Here is a 19,130-nt window from a genome sequence, read left to right as displayed (position 1 = left end):
ACTCGGAAACTAAAAAAGATAGCAGAAAACGAATGGTTGCTTCAGATAGAGGAGGAAAAAATGAACCTAGAAGCCACGTTTGATGACTGTAGAATAATTAGTTAATTAATTATAGTAAAAATGTAAACATTGCGTCGAAATAACGCAGACGTCGATATAGCCACGGGAAGAATGTGACGTCACATCCACCGGAAGTCGTCACGACATAGTGAAAATTGTCACAGAATGGTCGGAAAAACATCGGATTTGTGTCAAATTAGATGGAAAAATGTTTAATTAAGCGTAATTAACACTTAAGATCCCCGAAAGATGTATATATAATTTGGGTATCGAATAGCCACAGGAACGGTGTGACGTTACATTAACCGGAAGTCGTCACGGCATAGTGGCCTCGGCTTTCGCCTCTCAACACTTTAGTTGCCAAAGTGTCCTCGCAATTTTTGTGTGACATCTTGACTGACTATACTACGGCAGGTTAATAAGGAATGAGGCTTAAAAAGGAGTAACGATAAAATCTGTAGCAATGGCGTAATCTGGGCGACATGAATGAAACTTGGAGTAAAAAAAAAATAATGCATGGAAGCAGTAGCTGCAAAAGAGTAAAATCTGCGAAGAACATTTCACAGTTTATTTTCATTTAAATTTTTATTATTTACGCATTTACCCCATCTCTTCAAAATTTGCTCATAATAGAGCGCTGAAATCTCCAGTGCACACAGGCACGTTTACCTTAGAGAGGCGGAACTCTTAACTTCAAGCCTTCAGCAAAAATTTTATTTCCTGAATTTTTTCTCCGTTTTAAATCAGAGAATTCACTCAGCGAAACACATGTAGCCTTCATTATACCATTGCCAAAGAATATTTTAGTGTTGCTCCTGAAGTCTCTCACCCTCCTTAAAAATGCCGTGCGGTAGTCGCAATCAGCGAAGGCGTAGTCGCCTGTTGTTGTGCGATGCATGGATCTTGGATTCTGAAAGCAACTTGGTGAGACCCGTTCTACAGGTACCGAAGAATTTCCGCACAAGAAGTTGCCGACAAGAGAGAATTCCGATGGCTGAATGTTCCGCAAAACTAATAAACATTTAGAGCGTCATTAAACGGTCGCAAGGAGCTCCAGCTCCTTGGGGATCCGTCCGAGACAGCAGAAAACCACATTTTTACTGCGCTAATAAAATTTTGGCTCCAGAACCTTACGGTCGCCGAAAACCTCGAACATTTTTACTTTGATCAAAGATGACTACTTTGGCAGAGCGGGCTTCGATATATTCGAGAACTTGTCGGCGCGTTGCTTTCAGAACAAACTTCTGTTGGTGAATGCAATGCGGTGTGAATAAGGGCCCCCCAAGTGAAGCAAAGATGTCCTTTCCTTGCACTGGGAAGTGGTCGACAGAACTCCGAGCCTAACAAGGCGTACACGAAGTAGACTTGCTTTTAGATCTAGTTTTCGGCGTCGCACACCATTTATCTGCATTTTATACTCATCAGATCGTTACAGTTTCAGAAGTATAGCCAGGTTTAGTGTCCCAGCAGCTCGAAACGCAACAGCAACAAGCTGAAACTTGCGCGTGCTTTGTTAAGCTCAGGAACAGTATACAGGCCACTACAGTGGGGTTTTCTTGCAACCCACCCACTGGACATCCAAGCTTCAAACCTGCCTTGGCTCTTGCGACGATAATCACGGGGCCGGCATTTTCAATAAAAGAAGGCTATGGCAATTAACGCCTGCGATTTTGTATCAAAAGATTAAAAAGGAGACATACGAGGTCTGTTAGAAAAGTATCCGACCTTTGGCCGAAGAAAAAAAACTGGCATAACTGGAGCGTTGGAAACCTAATCACCCTCTATTTAGTCTCCTTGGGACTCCACACACTTCTCCCAGCGGTACCGCCATTGTTGGAAGCATTCTGAAAAGACCTCTTTCGGAATGGAGTTTAGCTCAGCTGTCGTTGCAGCGATAATATGTCCTCTCTTGTCTGAAATCGCGCTCCTTTCAATGGCCTCTTGATTTTGGGAAACAGTCAGAAGTCGCAGGGGGCCATATCAGGAGAGTAAGGAGCCTGCTGAACTACAGGAGTCTGGTTTTTCGCCAAAAAAGTCTGAATCATGTGCGAGGAATGTGCAGGAGCGTTTCGTGATGGATGCGCCAATTTCATGTTGACCTCAGCTCCGGTCTCATGCGCCGTACAGCATCGCGTACGAGACGGAGGACATTTCTGTAGTACTCTTTGGTCATTGTTTGACTCCGTGGTATGTACTCGCGGTGTAGCACACAGCGAGAGTCAAAGAAAGCAGTCAGCATCACTTTGACGTTGCTGCGCACCTGGCGAGCCTTCTTTGGTCTTGGTGACGAGGACTGCTTCCAATGTGACGACTGGGATTTGGTTTCCGGGTCGTATACCCGTACACCCAAGAATCGTCACCAGTAATTATTGCGTTCGTGAAGTCGGTGTCACTGTTTGTGGAATCTAGCATGTCCAGTGAGACTTCAACACGAAGTTGCTTTTGCTCCACCGTGAGCAGCTTTGGCACGAATTTCGCTGCAACTCTCTTCATAGCCAAATCTTCGGTATGGAATGTGCTGAAAAAGTGGTATTGCCCACCTCTTCCGCAATTTCTCGGATAGTCACACGATGGTCCCGCATCACCACGACGTTCACTTCGGCAATGACCTGGTCGTTCCGGCATGTTGATGGCCGACCGGAGAGTGGCTCACTCTCCACCGATGTGCGGCCGTCTTTAAACCAGTTGTACCAATGCTTAATCTGTGTGCTGCTCACAGCATCGTCACCGAAAGCCGTCTGAATATTCCGAATGGTTTCCACTTAGCTGTCGCCCAGTTTCTGGCAAAATTTGGTGCAGTAGCGCTGCTCCAGTCGCACCGCCATTTTCCTTGCAATAAAAAACCGACGAGAGCACTGCGCACTACCTCACTCAAACGCTGCGTCCCAGCGACTGAAGCTATCGGCAGGCGGGAAAAAATTCACGCATGCGCACGAAGGTTCAAGGTCGGCTGATGCAAGCGCTCTTGTTTCATATTCATCAGGTGTTCGCAAAAAAAAAAAAAAAAAAAGGTCGGATACTTTTCTAACAGACCTCGTACATTGGCGATGATGAAAACGACGAGATAGAAGGAAGGCGACGTTCGGAACTTATCAGCTAGATGACTGAAACTTCGGAACAGATGGAAGGACACATCATTCTCTCGAAACCTCATATCCCATTGTTCGGCACAGCTCAGAGTAGCGATAAGGGATCTGCTGCTCTCTCGCTTTCGGGAGATGGTGCTCGCCTCATGCCAGTCAGTAGTTGCAAAAAAACGTCACGCCAGCATCACCCGACCGCTGCTGCATTGTTAACGACAGCGCAAGTGCAAAGCAAAGAACACACCGACCGTCAATTGCGCAGCCATTCAGACACTACCAGGAATTCCGCGAACGAAAGCGAACCGCCGTATGAGATTCGTTATGACTGCGGCGCCGTTCAGTGAGGAACGTGAAGGGCGGCGCTACAGCCCACCCCGCATCTCCGCTGGGAGCCGGATTGCGTAGAGAGAGCAAGGATCAATGGTGGCGTGCCATGTGTCCTGATTTTCTTATTCATTTTTTAAAGAAAACTCAATCTACTATTGGTCCCATCGTGGCGCAGCGCTACACGACACAACAGAATGTCGTGGCGCTGACAAGCTGCCTTCCAGCGAACTCGTGATACTGCAGAAAAGGGTGGACGGCTGCACCACCTGCACTGCAGTGCGTTCAGTAATTGAGCCTCCTGCTTACGGCTGCAGCTGCTGGAAGCACTATTTCTTTGAATGGTTGCTCTGTGTTCCAAACGGCGATCCGAAGCAGCGAAAGAGCAAGATGCTTCTTCTAGGGACATATCGTCGCGGTCCAATAAGAACTCAGGATCTAAACCCGAAATCCAAATCACCCATTGCAACACTCTCCTTGGTTTCGCGAACCAAGAAAACTTGGTCCGCGAAGAACGTGAAATACGCCACAAGGTGACAGGCTTCAATAGTGAGCTAGGGTCTCCAGATATTTCGACCACCTGGAGTTCTTTAATGTGCCTTGACATCGCGCACCACACGGGCCGCTGGCATTTCGCCTCCATCGAAATGCAACCGGAGTCGAAGTCGAACCCGCGTCTATCGGGACAGCAGCTAAGCGCCATAATTACTGAACCACCGCGGCGCGCCATGAAATAAGTGCCCACCGGGGACAAAGGCGCCGTATCGTCGTCTTCAAAACAAAAGTCAGGGGCAGTATTCTATAAGCTGTCCATTTGGCGTCCATTGTGGACGCGAAAACAGTGGCGAACGGCGGCGGCTATGCGTTTCGGCCACCGTGGTTTCAGCTTGGGCGTGCGGGAGAAATGCCGCCAGGAGCGCGCGCTGCCCCCCGGCTGCGGAGCTGGCTACGAGGGACAACGGCGACACCGCGAAACGCAGGAACGGGCCCCGAAGAGCTGCGCTCTACTGCCACAGTTACCGAAAAGGAAACTGCCACAGTTACCGAAGCAAGGTTTCATTAAAAATTTCACATCCTAGGCGGTGGAACCGAAGCAGTTAGCAATTAGCTCTTTCCGGAGCATAAATATAGCACCTATTTATTAGTGTAAGAAGCAGTAGAACAAACTTCAGTGCACAAATGCTAACGCCACACCAGACAGGGAGGCTAAGGGTGACCAAGAGTCACGCGAGGTTCCGCGTCAATGTCTCGCGAAACAAGCGCATACTACGAAGGACGCTTAGCATCGGCACTACGCGATCCTCGGAACAAAGGACTCGTGAGGATACAGAACGCGATATCGCGTCGGTGGCGATATTCCAACAAATGCCCCAGCATACACTTCAGTCAGATTTCATGTTATCTGTAGATAGCGTATCTACCAAGAATGCATCATCATGTTGTCGAAGTGAGGGAAAGTCCCGTAGGGCTGGTATATAGCTCCAAACGCTATTGCTTGTTCACCACTCTCTCTGAGGAGCCTCAAAGGTAGGAAACAGATTTTTCCTTCAAAATGGGCGGGGTCTCGTAATTCGACTATGCCCTTGTTATAGAGTTTGTAGGGAACAATGTGGAGAGCACAGATGGCTGTTCTAATCAGGGTAAAAACCTTGGGGGCCTTGTTGTTCACATTCTCAAGGGAGAATATACAACAGCGTTTAGTCTTATGCTCTCTATTGTTTAATGTGTGTATAATGTTCTTCTAGCGCTTTTCTCGCCAAAATTCACGTCCGCACCGGTCCATTGCGCTTTTATGGTATGCATGAGCCATCACCTTCTAGTGTTTTGGAACCTTCTACTGGATTAGCGTTTGGTATTATACTACTCCGACCCACCAATAGACCTTAATCCATTTTCTGAGGTGGACGTACTTCTAAAATTTTGGGGTTCCTTAGGAATTCTTGGCGGTGGGCCAACTTCCTAATTTTGGAGGTGTCCACATTTTCAACATTGGCGGTGCCATATGACTGATCCACTGGTGGCGTTGATGACGTTACGACACTCTCAATTGCATTCACAGATGCGGGGAGTCCTCATACCACTATAATGGCGCAGTCGTGGAGCGGTTCAGCGATGAGCCACTGTCCCGGCCACCGCTGGGGCTAGCGAGACCCGGGCGAGACCCGATCTCTCGTATACGGCTCAAGCGACGAAGGGCGCCGTCGAACACCCACGAGAGCAGACGTACTTGTAGCAATGTGTCATTCATGCAAAACTGGCAGGATATGAAGTCGTTTAGGATGACTTGGTTTGCGCAGATGATGACGCCGACATCGTAGAGTCATCACAGTGCGCGACATATAAGCACTCATCGACAGCCATGAATATTATGAAGATGACGACGAGAAGGCCGACGTATAGCACCAGCTGCCGTGAACGCTTCAAACGCGATTAGTTATATCGCATCCCCAAAACAGCTTGTTAAAAACAAGCGTCTCGGCGCGGAACACATGACCGCGCTGGCGAGTTTGGAAAGCGCCGTTGGCAGGGTTTACATTGAAGAAGCCGTCGCGCTCAGGGAAAAAATAAACGCCCTTGTATGTCACTCTGTATTTTAGCTGTAACATGGGAAGTCTACTTACTACTAATCTCGGATAGAAAGAACGCAATGTGTGTGACCGTCCAGTTCGTAATAAGTGGGCTGGACTGCATAGCTATTGATAACTATGCTCGAACAGGTACAGTCGTGCCTGTTAATATGGGCATCTTGCTTCCCGTCCATAGAGTTGTGCGCAGTAACAAGACTTGCAAAAATAAAAATAAAACGACGCTTTCTGATTAAAGTCTGCTCCTGTGCATAGCGGTGGATAGGCAGTGATGTAGAAATGAGACGGAATCTTGGGGCTTCCACGCGCATTATGCTGGTCGTAATTATCCTAGAACGCAATAGCGTAATCGAGCCCAGTTTGCGAGCAGATATCGACCCGCTAATCGGCAGCCTCTATTGGCCCACAGCCGCTAATCTGGTCGCCACTATCGGCCACGAGCACTAATCCTCCGGAACGGAATCACAGCGCCCCTCGATAACGGGGGCACGACTGTGAATATGTTTGTCGATTGTAGCTATAGTAGGGCACAACTCAACAAGGAGGCAGTGATTGCCCCCTCAGGGAAGGTTCTGCAGCCAATGGCTTTCATCGACAGATATGACATGGCGGGTAATCCGTGGTTAATCCCACTGTACCAACCCGCACCCTACGATGTCAGGCCAATAGGTGCAAGAGGAGTAACCACGACGTCATGACATGACATATATTGAGGATTTTAAAACGAATAAAAAAAATCATACCTCGCCCGCATTACTAATGTATCGCGGGTGACGACGTCATGATAGTCGGTTGATGCCATAGGCTGGAGTGGGCTGGAGGGCCTCCTCCGAGAGGTATTCGCTGCTTCGTTCTTGAGTTGCATGCGAATATATGCACAGCCTTGTACAAAGAGTGCTTCTTGAAGTTTTTTTTTTTCCACTTTCACTTTTTTGTTTTAACTGAACATGCAGGCGAGGTCACCAACAACGATGGCCTGGCTGTCGGCTGTTGTCCTCCTCCTGTGTGCAGCAAGTATGAACTTGACCCACTAGCACTTCAGCTCCTGTTGTTTCGGGAGAAGCACCAACGCGAATTGTGTGCGCGGCAAAACAGGACGAAGTGGTTTACGTCAACATTGGTGCCCCAGTGAGGCGACTCATGATCAGGAGGACCTTTCGTGGTTTCCTGTGCAACAATGAACACTGAGGCTCCGTCGTAAGAGCGATGGCTTTAATGGGTAATTTTTATGAACCACGTAATGAAAATTAAAATTGCTGCCGTTAGCATCAGATTACCCATGGTGATAATACGATATGCTGATGATAGCTAAAATGTTAGTCTGCACATTGTTTAAACATGGCAGCGCATTCTGTTAGCTCATAAAGACGAGCGGAGATGCTAGAAGCGCAAAATTGAAAAATGCCATTAACAATGAAATATATTTAGGGTATTCGAAGGCGTCTGACACGGTGTGACAGAGCAACTCTCGTGGCTTTTCTCAATAGTCACAGAATAGTCGGATGGATAACTGACTATGGATAATCGATAATGGAGGCGTAATAGAGGCATTATAGACGCGCAAATGGACGAGCATGGTGCGCAGACAGTATAGTTGAGCAACACCTTGCGGTTCGTTGCAGAGTTTCTCTCAGGCACGTAAGCACCCCAAAAAGAATAGCGCTAACTGCTGTGTTGTTGACTGAAGCAGAACTTATCGGAATTCGCCGGGGTACACGACAGTGGCAGCGGGAACGGCGCAGACGCTGGATTCAACTTCCTGCGTAATTATTGTCATCGCAAATGCGTTTGATATTCTTAAAAAAAAAGAACCATGAAAGGTTGCTGTCTTGTTAAATATGTAACAAACGACCATACCCGGCTCAACACACATCCCTGTAGTGCGCCGCTCATAGCCCACTTCAAATGAAGTTTGTTTCTCGGCATAGCTACCACCTACTAATACTATAGGCCTGGTTTCTCACTCCGCTTTGCGGGCGGCCATCCTGCACATGTAAAATAGAGGAGGCTGGGCCTATAGCACGCCACGGGATAGCAGCCAATATCTGCGATGCGACCATCCGGTCGTGCGCCCGAAAGTTGATCAACTTGGTACGATCGGGCGGATGCGTTCATGCGCCCCAGTGTTCGGCCCGCGCGCACGGCCGCAAGGACGCATCCGCACGTGCCTCAAAAACGATCGTACAGCGGCCCTTAGCCCTCAATTACCGACAAGCCGTGGCGATTCTGATCTTCGACACCTCCGATCGAGCACATTTACTATCGCTGCCGTCGAGTTCAATAATTTGTAGGCACGAGTCTGTTTAATTAGGAAAAGAAGGGTAGGCTCCGTAGCGTCATTCGAACGTTCGAGTGACACCAGCCTGCCTTCTTTTGTCAACGTTGTCCGGGGATGTCGACCTCCCATGAATATGAACACCATTTCTACCGTATATGCCAGCCCATATGGTGAAGTTTCCGAATGTGTCATGCATATCCGTATCAACCACGCATGCAGGCTGTGTATGTGTCGTACAGCGTCCGGGAATAATCCGTCCGTGCCTCACGAAGCCGCCCCTGTCCATTGAACTTTGTTTCAGATTCCTTCTGCGCTCTTCCGCAAGATTCCAACAACTTCTTGGACGTGGTCCTGAGCGACCACCTGCCCGCCAGGATTCGCAGCAGGAACCTGGATCCGGCACATACACCCGATTTCATCATCTCGGTCAAGAAGACGTTCGTGACAAACCGAGACTTCTGGGCCGATTTCTCGTCGGGCCGGGTTTACGGCCTCTCGAGCGTGCACCGCCGCGGCGACTGCGGTGCGCCCGTTTTGGTGGGCACAAACAGCACGCTGAGCTGCTACGTGGCTCTCGACGGAGTACGCGTTTCATACCTGGTTAAAGCCAAAGGCCACAAGCTCTTCGGCTGGACCACGTACAACGTCGACGTCTTCGTCGAGGACACCAACTTATTTGTCTACGTCTCGAGCGCCAGGTGTGAGTATACACCTCGTACGGTCTCAGGGAGAAAGAGGAAAGGATATGGGGGCAGCGTTAGACAGAAGAAGGTACTGGTTTGCTAAAGGGAAAAGAGGATATCAAGGAGGAGTAAAGCGAGCTGTGTTCGGAAGGAAATCGCGTACGGCAAAGCCTATCGCGCAGGCACGACGCCCCCATAATTAGCGGACGCTTAGACATAGCCCAGTTAGTGTAGCGCTAGTACATGAAAAAAGGAAAACTCAGGAGAGGCCCTCGCTATCCCAGCTGCACGCCAAAAAACGCGCCGGAAGTTACGCGCTTTCGCAAGGACTACTGGGAGTATTTGGCCAACGGCGCAGAGGCGTCGTCTGCTGCAGTACCTGCTGCGCATGCGCAAGAGCGCCGAGACGGCGGTCACTAGGTGGGGAGCAGGGGGAGCGCCGGCTTCAAAAAATGTGACGTAACCGCCTCTCCCGACTTCCTTCCTTCCTCCATGCGAAAGCACCAGGAGCCCGGCGAGGCATTTATCCTCCCTTCCGGTTTGCAAACGTCACTTCAGGTAGGCGCTTCCGGTTGGATTATGTCACATGATATGCTTGCCATGACTTCGCATCACGTGTCATGCTCAGTCATCACGTGACCTGTCACTTGACATCGACCCAGGTATGACGTCGGACGTCGTCAAACGAGCCGATGGGCCCCTTATGCTACGCATATAAAACGGTACATTGCCTAACAGGCGTGCAGCGGGCAGGGCTATATAGCAGCCATGCTCGCGAGAAAAAAAGGGTGCTGGGTCGTGAACACAACGCAAATTCACAGGCTAGAGAAGCGACAACTCCATACTGCAGACCACAAAAATATGATTTACATGCAAAGGAACGAAAACAAAACCACGTGGGAAGCGTTTAGTGGAAACTGCGTTTAGCTGCGACCTGAATCAGTTACTGCGTTGTAGTGCTCTTACCGACAATATTGCCAAGATTTTTTACAGAAACAATCCGTGACTTGAAGTTAAAAGGTAGCATTTTTTTTTTTTACAAGGCTTTAAACTAGCTTCGCAGTTTCCTACGTACGTGAGCGCTATGACGATTTGGGCACTACCAGCTGTGGTCATAAGCTGGCTTTATTGCTAGGCATTTCTATTAATCAAAGTATTCTTTTACTTACAGACTCGCCATGGAACTTCTGCAAAACTATATGGGATAATGGGAGTGACCGTGGCGTGTCGGTCAGGGGGCACAGCAGTATGGCATATTTGGAGACCGCACTATTCAAGTTCACATGCGGCTTCAGTGACTATGATGTCTTGTTGTCTCAAAGGCTAATTACAACAAAATATTACTCTGGCTAGAATGCCTCTTATTGTGCCGGCTATACACATAAAGCTAATTGTGACAAAGTTCTTCGCTCCTTCTAGAACTAGTATACTATCGGTACAAGCGTTTAAAAAGCTCTGTAGCAGATGACACGTGAGCTTGGCTGCATGTCGTGCAGTTGGCAACCTACCGGATATGATGGAGGTACGGGAAACCTAGAGCTACAGTGCACCTAGAGCCCTCCTCAAGCAGAGCCCTTCGGGTGTGACCGGATTATGGGCGGCGTGGAGGGAAAAAAGCGGCCTAGCAGCCCCAGGTTTGGTACTGTGATAAAGTTTTCAGAAATTTCAGGGGCAATTACCATGACAAAAGCCTGTGTAGCCAACGGGGGCACGAACACGAATGCGCACACACCACGCGAGTTTCCGAAGTAGGGCAGGCAGCGAGCGTTGAGCAGTGTTTCCATTCATGTAGCGTTCTAGTGGAGTCAGCCTGGTTTGGTCAGAATTATTCGATAGTCCGCACTGTCTGTGGCGATTCTGACAGAAAAACACTTCCGCGACAGCTGTACACAACCACCATCTTTCATTATCGACAAAATGACGAAAGCAGACGGCAGGAAACAAAAATGGCTGGCGGTATAGTCAAGAGCACTATAACATTGCCAAGCACAAAATATAGTGTGAAAGCACAGTGGGATACCCAAATTTTGGGGGTGGGCCAAACTTATTCGGGGTATCCCAGGTAGGTTCCAAACGTGAGCCAACTAAATTTTCGAATTTTCGGAGTGGGCAAAGCCCATTTTGGTGGTGTCCTAGGTCGGTTCCGAACGTGGGTCCACTCAATTTTCAAATTTTTGGAGTGGGCCAAGCCCATTCTGGTGGTGTCCCAGGTCGGTACCGAATGTGGGCCAACTCAATTTTAATATTTTTCGGGTGTGGACCAACCCTATTTTGTAGGTGGACCAATGCCATGTTGAGACTGGGTGAATCAGCCTGTCTTCCACCCCAGCACACCCTGACTCTCAGGTAGTCAAATTTGGCCAAGCTAATTCCAAGGGCAAATTTCGGGTGTCCTAACATATTCGGGACGTGCCTCATGTGTCATAGTATGTGTTGTCATGGTCACATATAATTGCGCTTTTGAAAAAGACTTGGGACAACACAGGGACGACACAAACTGCACACCAGAGTTTGTGTCGTCCCTGTGTTGTCCAAAGTCTGTTTCAAAAGAGCAATTATGTGTGACAGTGTTAATTACCCATTAGCCCAATCTGAAACCCTCTTAATAGTATGTGTTGCGATCCTTGCCATGCAGGGCCATTCCCTAGATTGAACTTTACTTGGTCCATTTCCGTGCACACCCATTCCTTTACTGAGTCTGGCTGAGGCTTCATTTTCTTCGTTGGGGGTAGGCTAAGAGTGCTTTCACATTAGAAGTGGTCACCGTTCGCGGGCGCTCGTTTGCAGTGCTGTAAATTCATGTGGTCGGCGTCCTCATCGTCCACAGCATACTCTTGTAATACGTGCCCACTCGGTACGCTTTCTACCGGCAGCAACTACGGCGCCGAGTGGTTATGTATATTCCGGTTTATAAGCCATTTCCGGCATTTGGCCGCCCTTTTTAATTTGGTCGGTCTGTGGGGTTTAGAGTCCCAAAACAGCTCAAGAGGGACGCCTTGGTGGAGGGCTCTGAATAATTTCCACCATCTGGGTTTCTTTAACGTGCACTGCCACATAGCACAATACACGGGCCTCTAGCATTTCGCTTGGCTACGGAGCCGCAGTACCCGAGTTGGAACCCGAACGCGCTTCGACGGAGGCGAAATGCGAAAGGCACCCGTGTGCTGTGCGACGTAATTGATCATTAGAGGTCCCCAGGTGGCGGAAATTATTCCAGAGCCCATAACTACGGCATCTTTCTGCTTTCACTCACACCTTCTGCCCTTCCCTCACGGCGCGGTTGAGGTGTCGACAGTGAAACCAGACAGTAACTGCGGCATTTCCTTTCCTCAAAAACCACTAATTAGCATTTCGCCTCCATTCGCCGAGGCCGGGGTCGAACCGGAGTCTTTCACGAGGCGGATTCAGGGTCACCTGACGACGGAACGAATCACTCGCCCATCAACGTAATGGTTGGGCCCAAGTCCCTTTTCCCAAGCATCTCACCCCAGAAGAGTAGAGCACCAGGCCAGGGGAAATCTTGTACCCATGAAAAAACTGCTGGGTACCCGGCAGCACTGGGGATCGAACCCAGCACCTCCTGAATGCGAGGTGCTGGGTTCGATCCCCAGTGCCGCCTGGTACCCACCAGGCCACCGAGCACCATAACCAATGAGCCACCGTTATGTGGACAAAGTGCCACAAAAAACTGTCACTCATAGCCCGAAAGTTCCATGGAACAGTTGGGTCATCATCTGTGATAAGAATTTTCAGGGTTCTGGGTGCAGGTATTTCATTTCAGTACTTGTCCTGTTTATTCTAGTCTGATGCATACGTCATTAGAATATTTGTTTGGCGCTGCATGTCTTACACATTGGTATGTTAGTTCGGCTCACCGGTGGTGGGATACACTAAGATGAAGTGAACACTGTGCTGTCTATCTGATTTTTATCTCTATTTTTGTGTATTTGGGGTTTCAGTGTGTTGTTATCCGCACCCCAAGGCATAAACCTAAAGTAAAATAATTTTGCCACAGACAGCACTCACCCAAAAGCCAGAAAACTTCGAATAATGGGGTTAGTGAGATCAGTGACACAGCTGTCGTGCACATAAATGTGACTCACAAGATTCTGCCACCAATTTAAATCATTTTTGTGCTACAGTCCATAGCAAACTGCTCCTAACAGTACCTGACACTTTCAGCTCACCCAGCTGTCTTGAAGAATATCAGCTTGCAGTTACTGGACCTCAAGATAAGCGAAAGCGAGAAGCTGGGGCTCAACAAGGAGCGCGAGAAGAGGTACCACACAGCAATCAAGTCCAACGTCCAGAGCCAGCTGAAGGCACTGCTCAATGGAAGGTTTCGAGACGCACTGAACAGGGCCGTAAGCACCGTGACACTGCCATTCCCTTAATAAAGACTTGCACGAAGATGCACTTAAGCAATGTGCTGCCCCAAGAACGCAAAGAGGAAGTGACCGATCAAATGAGAGAGAGTGAAAACATTCATTTAAACGACCCATGTCCGGGTCCAAGTTCTTGAGGGGAAGGTGGACAAAGGGCCCAGAAGACAGACATGTACAGTCGTCCAAGCACTTGTCAATTAAGAGTGCTCGAACGCAGTCATCTGTTGTGCATGAATGAGAATCAGCACTTCCTGGCGGGAGAGATAATAAGGAGTTAGACACGATTTGGTGAAGTGTGCATGCATGGTCAGGTCTTGTTTCGATCTCTAGGTCACTCCTAAATGACGCAAGTGTAAGCCCCGGTGCGCCATTCAAGCACTCTTGACAAGTGAACGGATGACTACTGTATATACTCGCGTAATGAACCCATTCGCATAATGACCTGACATGACCTGACACCGACTGGCAAGATACGAAGGCCAACCATCGACATGCTTTGCCGATGGATTTTGGAAGCGTGGAATTTAATTACCCCCGAGGTGATCGTCCGCAACTTCAAGAAAACTGGAATCTCAAACTGCTTGGACGGCACAGAAGACGACGGGCTGTGGTACAATGACGACGATGACGACGAAGTTGCGAGCGACGCGAGCGAACGCCTCGACTCGGAGAGCGAGGCTGAGTGATAATGCGAGACCGAGCCAAGCAGTGTGTGAAATAAATTTTTTTACTCACATCGCATCCGTGGTTTTTCTATAGAGGTAAGGCTGCGATTGAATTTTTTATCGATGTTGTGATATGAAATTTAATCGCCTGAAAAATTTCGGAAAAAAAGTTTTCTCGCATAATGACCCCACATAATGACCCCCCCCCCCCCCCCCCCCCCAACTTGAAGTCAATTTTTCGGGAAAAAAAGTGGGTTCATTACGCGAGTACACAATGCGCTTGTGAAAAGGAGCTTGCACTGTTGCGCCCTGTTGTGCAAGACCCGTGCAGCCTCACAAAACGGAGTATGATGGAGAAAAACCATGGGGGCTGACGAAATGCACTTCTCGCTAGGGGAGTACGAAAAGTACCTTTTCAGGACCGAATCGAATACGAATAGTGCAGCTAAGTTTACAATAGCTGTATCTTGCCGATAGGTGCTTATGGGGCGGAAACCTAAGGCCAACGGAAAGGCAAGAAATTAGGTTGATGATAGCGCAGTGAGCTACAGAAAGGAAAATGACAGATGTAAAGTTACAAGGCAGGAAGAAAGCAGAATGGGTGAGGAACAAACGTGAGTTAATGACATTCTAGCTGATATCAAGAAGAAATGGGAATGGGTAGGGATGTAATTCGAAGGCGAAACAGGCAATCATCCTTCGGGATAACATAATAGATTCCAAGAGAAGGCAAGCGTAAATGGGGACGGCAGAAAGTCAGGTTGGTGCATAAGATTAGGAAGTTTGCAGGGATAAGGTGGCACATGCTGGCACATGCACACAGTTAAAGGGTTAAAGGCCTAGCAGCAGCCAAAAAGAAAGCTACCGCCGGCCGCACGTTGAAGGCATCTATCGGCTATAGCGGCTGTCGCTACCGTCGCTTCGTTTACGTTTGCATCGGCGTCTTGCCAACGTTACGATGGATCCCGCTCTCGAAGTCGTCAACGAAGTTCTCGCAAACAGACACCTTTAGCATACCGTGTACCTTGTTACTGTCAGCGGAATACCGCGAGCCCGCCTAGCGCCGGTGAGCAGGTGCTGATTGGTCCCGATGCTGCAGGCGCGCGCGTATCTGCCGGGTACGTGGCGCCATCTGGCGACGTCAAGGAGATTTGCATATGCATTGGCTGCGCATCAGTGATTCATGGCTTCTCGTCTCCTAGTGTTGCTAGAACCATTGGTTCTAGCAACAGTTTTGTCCTATGACGTCATCACACTTGTACTTGCGAGTTCGGCCTGTGGCGGTGATACCTGTATTTTGGTTCGTGCTCTTTTCTACGTTACAAGAGCTTTGTTGTCAGTATGAGTGGCGTTTTTGTAATCAGGAGCTGGTATTCTGTCGATGCAAGTCAACTTCAATTTCTCCTCAGTGTCCCTTTAACTGTAGGGACATAGGAGCTAGTGGCCTTTGTCTTGCAGTGCATGAGTTAGGCTGACAATGATGATGATGATGAGCGTACCTGAACACCAAACTGAATATTGGTGCGAGCAATCGTAAAGAGGCGGGATAGCCAAAATAGGCTTTGGGGTAGCTCCTAAAGCAGAAAAAAATTGCCAGTGGCTCAGCTCTACTATGCCTGGATATACGTAGCATAAAGCGCACCGGTGTTTCGGCTGCACGTTTAGCCTTGGCTCGATCGCTCTTCCACTGCTCGACGGCCAACTGCCATGGGCGACAACCTCGGGATCGGAACAATTTAAATTTTCCAGTCTTCTGCGAAGTTTTGCAGTGGCTCGACTTTCCTTAGCTTCCATGTCGAGCGCGACTGTCTTTTCTCTGCCGAGCGCATTATTACATGCGGCGCAACTGTCGTAAGCGCACGCAGGCGGCGGCGAGGAGCGCGCACCGGCTGTGGCGAGGAGGAGACGCACCTGTGCCTCTCGTGACGGCACGAGGCTCTCGCGCATGCGCATAACGGGCGGCGCACACTCACGCGAAACTCGGCACTGAACCACGTAGTGTAGCTTTACGCTACAAAACGTGTTCTGGAGCAGTTGTGTAGAAGAAAGATAATCATTTCAATGCGATAGTGTTATATGTCCCGTTCAGTGGAAAGCCCGGTGTCGTCGTAGGTGGCAGCATGAGTGCAAAATTCTCAAGTAAGCAACCTAGGCACCCGCCTAAGTCACGTTGCCTTGTAACGTCATCACAATCTGTCCACTGGATTGTGAGCAAACTGCCCTCTAGACAAGGTCAAGAGAGATTGCTCGGGAAGAGCAACCTGTGTCTCACAAGCCCCACCAGTGCAGCCCTTGACAACACAGGGCAGTGGCACATCGCTTAACCACTGCACGACTGCACCACTAGTTGTGCGAGGACTGTCAGGGATCTATGAATGCAAAGTAGGGAATTACCAGTCCCACCTATATGGGCATTAACCCACTCACGCTATCATGACATAACCCTAAGGCGGAGCTTAAGTGTACATTACATTTTTTAGAGCAGCAATATCAGCATTTCAGAGCAACTGAAGAGCACAAACACAGTAAAACGTTTCCTAAAATGAATTCGCACGTCCTAAAATATAGTTGTGAGCACAAACACAGTAAACGTTTCCCAAAATGAATTCGCATGTCTTAAAATATAGTTGCGACAAAGTTTTTCACTCCACACAAAAAGCTTTAATATGCGCTGTATTTGTCACCGCTGCCTTGAAAGGCTTTCCTACTGAGATTCGGATAATGAGAACACTAGGCACGTGAAAATCCAAAAACTGCCTTCAGGTAGTGGTTGTTGGTGCAGACCACAGGGCGTGCTGTGTAGCATGCCACGAACCAACTTCCAAACTCATGCGCTGCAAAGCATGCCTCTCGCCGACTCAATTGCTTATTACTTTGCACAATTCTGGCCGGTGCGCACTGTGTAGGCTCCCACTGTGAAGCTAGGCAAGGACAGTCTGTTTGCAAGGGCAAGGGCTGATGTGTACACCCAGAAAGGAGACATGCAGAATAGCGAGTGCCTTCGACTGATGACTCAGCTTAGCTCTTTTAGTGCGAGCACCTTGGTGTGTGCGAATGCGAGATCTCTGTTCACAGATAGAACCGAATATTTTGGAATATAAATATACGCAGCTTAATCACATAATGGATTAACGTGGCTCGTCATGAGCATATATGGCCATTGTAACGCGATAGCGTAAAGAAGCCTGTGTTGCAGAAAAGCCAGCGTCGTCATCGATGTCGTCATAGGCATCTGTTGTCAGTGTGAGCGAAAAATTTAGGAAAAATCTCCGGAGAAGCTACCTAGGTGGCATGTAGGCCACCCAGGTCCCGTGAACTTGTGGCACCATAAGAACTTGTCCACCAGATTGTGAGCAAACGCTCACCGTGGTGGGCAACAGTGCAATTAATGATTGATTGCACAAGCCCCACCGGCGGCAGCACATGCCATCGTAAGGTAGTGGTGCATAGCTAAACCACCGCATCACTGCACCAGGAGTGGTGTGAGGACTCCTATGGACCTATGAATGTAAAGCAGAGAAAGACAAATTACATATACATATGGGCATTAGCCCATTAACACTATTGCATCATACCCATAAGGTGAAGTTTAAGTGCCCCTCCAATTTTTTTTTTGGCTTATGATGAGTCCAGCTTGTAATTAGGGGTGTGCGAATATTCGAAATTTTCGAATATAATTCGAACACTAGACTTTTACTATTCGTATTCGATTCGAAATCTAAGTATTCGCATTGTTTCGATTATTCGATCCCATACGAATATTCGTATTTAGCCGAATATTTTATTGCGAGCACCGGCGTACATTTCGGTGCGCAAGTCCAATCGACATAGACATAACAACATGGCGGCGTCCAGAGCCATGCGTAATGTTGGGCCATGCCGTAGCTGGCTGTGCTCGTGAGCTTCTTTGTGGCTATGCCTGCGAATCTGGTATAGTCAGAGCTGTGCACGAAATAGATCGCAATACCTGCCACTTCAGTGCGAAGTGAGAGGGAATTATCAGTGGCTGGAGAATTTGTTTCAGCTAGAAGGGAACGACTCCTGCCTGACCATGTGGAGCAGCTGGTTTTTCTTCACAACAACCTTTAATGTTCAACCCAGCAACACGCTTTCGCGCTTATGGCATGCTAAATTCAATCAATGTTGAGTACTAGCCATTTTTTGTGAAAATTCCACTCTTACTTCGATACTTTCGGTGCAGCGACACACACCTTTTGTGTTCATTTACTTATTGATAGTTGAACTGTGATGTTCTTGGATGCTCAAATAAATGTTTTGCAGTGGTTAAATGCGTCTTTCCTTGATTATTTGATATTCGATTCGATATTTGGAACTAAGTATTCGTATTCGATTCGTATTCGAAAAATTTGATATTCGCACACCCCTACTTGTAATATGTTTTCTGATACTCTGTGTCCAGTTTGACATGCACAGCTTTTTAGTTTTGCCAACAGATGGCTGCAAGAGTATTTAAAGGTTGCTCTTCTTTTTTTTTTGCGTGAACTTTGAAATTTTTCACTGTACACTAGAGCATGGCGGAACGCGAGAGCGGTGATTCCATAGCATGGAGGTGTGTTGCAGATTGCAGTGAGAGTGATGAAGAATATTCTCAACTTCTTTGTTCTTTGAGTGAAGAATACAAAGGCAGTGATAACCTTCTCTAGATACAACATATTACGAATACCTGAAAAAAAAAAGACAATTTTGGCATAGTTAAAACAAAAAAAGATCCCTTGAGGATTAAACTAAAATCAAATGCTTTTCCCAAAACACCGCCATGAAAACAAACATTTGTTGCATACTAATTTAGGCTGTTAATGTAATCACAATGTGATTTCATCTTAACACAGTAGTTACATTAACACCATAATTTATGCATGTAAGACATATGCCAAGGGAGAGTTGGAGGGAAAATAAGATTGTTAAACATCGTTTTCAAGTTTAATGATTTGAATATACTCTGTAGACTATCAGAACTCTGTTCAGTAAGAAAATTCAAAGTGAAACTGACTTCACAAGACAAACGAGCTTACGGAGTGCTGTCATGAAACAAGCTAAGTTGCTATT

The 19,130-nt window shown here is 48.0% G+C and overlaps 1 protein-coding gene across 2 annotated transcripts; it reads left to right on the top strand.

Moving 5' to 3' along the window:
- The first annotated feature begins 4,929 nt into the window (after window positions 1-4,929).
- On the top strand, window positions 4,930-14,137 carry LOC149340000 (salivary anticoagulant protein P23-like). Of its 2 annotated transcripts, XM_089548744.1 has the most exons (4): window positions 4,930-4,994; window positions 7,006-7,066; window positions 8,632-9,030; window positions 13,196-14,137. In XM_089548744.1, exons 2-4 carry the CDS (start codon window positions 7,024-7,026, stop codon window positions 13,405-13,407), a joined length of 654 nt encoding a protein of 217 aa, XP_089404870.1. In that variant the 5' UTR covers window positions 4,930-4,994; window positions 7,006-7,023; the 3' UTR covers window positions 13,408-14,137. The 2 variants fall into 2 exon arrangements, with proteins under 2 accessions (XP_089404870.1, XP_089404869.1); XM_089548743.1 differs by lacking the exon at window positions 4,930-4,994 and having other exon boundaries at window positions 6,948-7,066.
- The last annotated feature ends 4,993 nt before the right edge of the window (window positions 14,138-19,130 follow it).

The sequence above is a fragment of the Amblyomma mixtum genome, chromosome 6 (genome assembly GCF_055824585.1).
Source record: "Amblyomma mixtum isolate Tamu chromosome 6, ASM5582458v1, whole genome shotgun sequence".
Lineage (NCBI taxonomy): Eukaryota > Metazoa > Arthropoda > Arachnida > Ixodida > Ixodidae > Amblyomma > Amblyomma mixtum.
Note: the sequence above shows the minus strand (reverse complement) of the source record. Positions and strands in the feature narration are given on the sequence as shown.

What these genes read in the sequence shown, in the direction of transcription:
- LOC149340000 (XM_089548743.1), top strand. Translation starts at nt 7,000, where the DNA reads ATGCAGGCGAGGTCACCAACAACGATGGCCTGGCTGTCGGCTGTTGTC. An exon ending in CCTCCTCCTGTGTGCAGCAA is followed by an intron (nt 7,067 to 8,631) that starts GTATGAACTTGA and finishes ACTTTGTTTCAG; the next exon opens with ATTCCTTCTGCGCTCTTCCG. An exon ending in CTACGTCTCGAGCGCCAGGT is followed by an intron (nt 9,031 to 13,195) that starts GTGAGTATACAC and finishes TGACACTTTCAG; the next exon opens with CTCACCCAGCTGTCTTGAAG.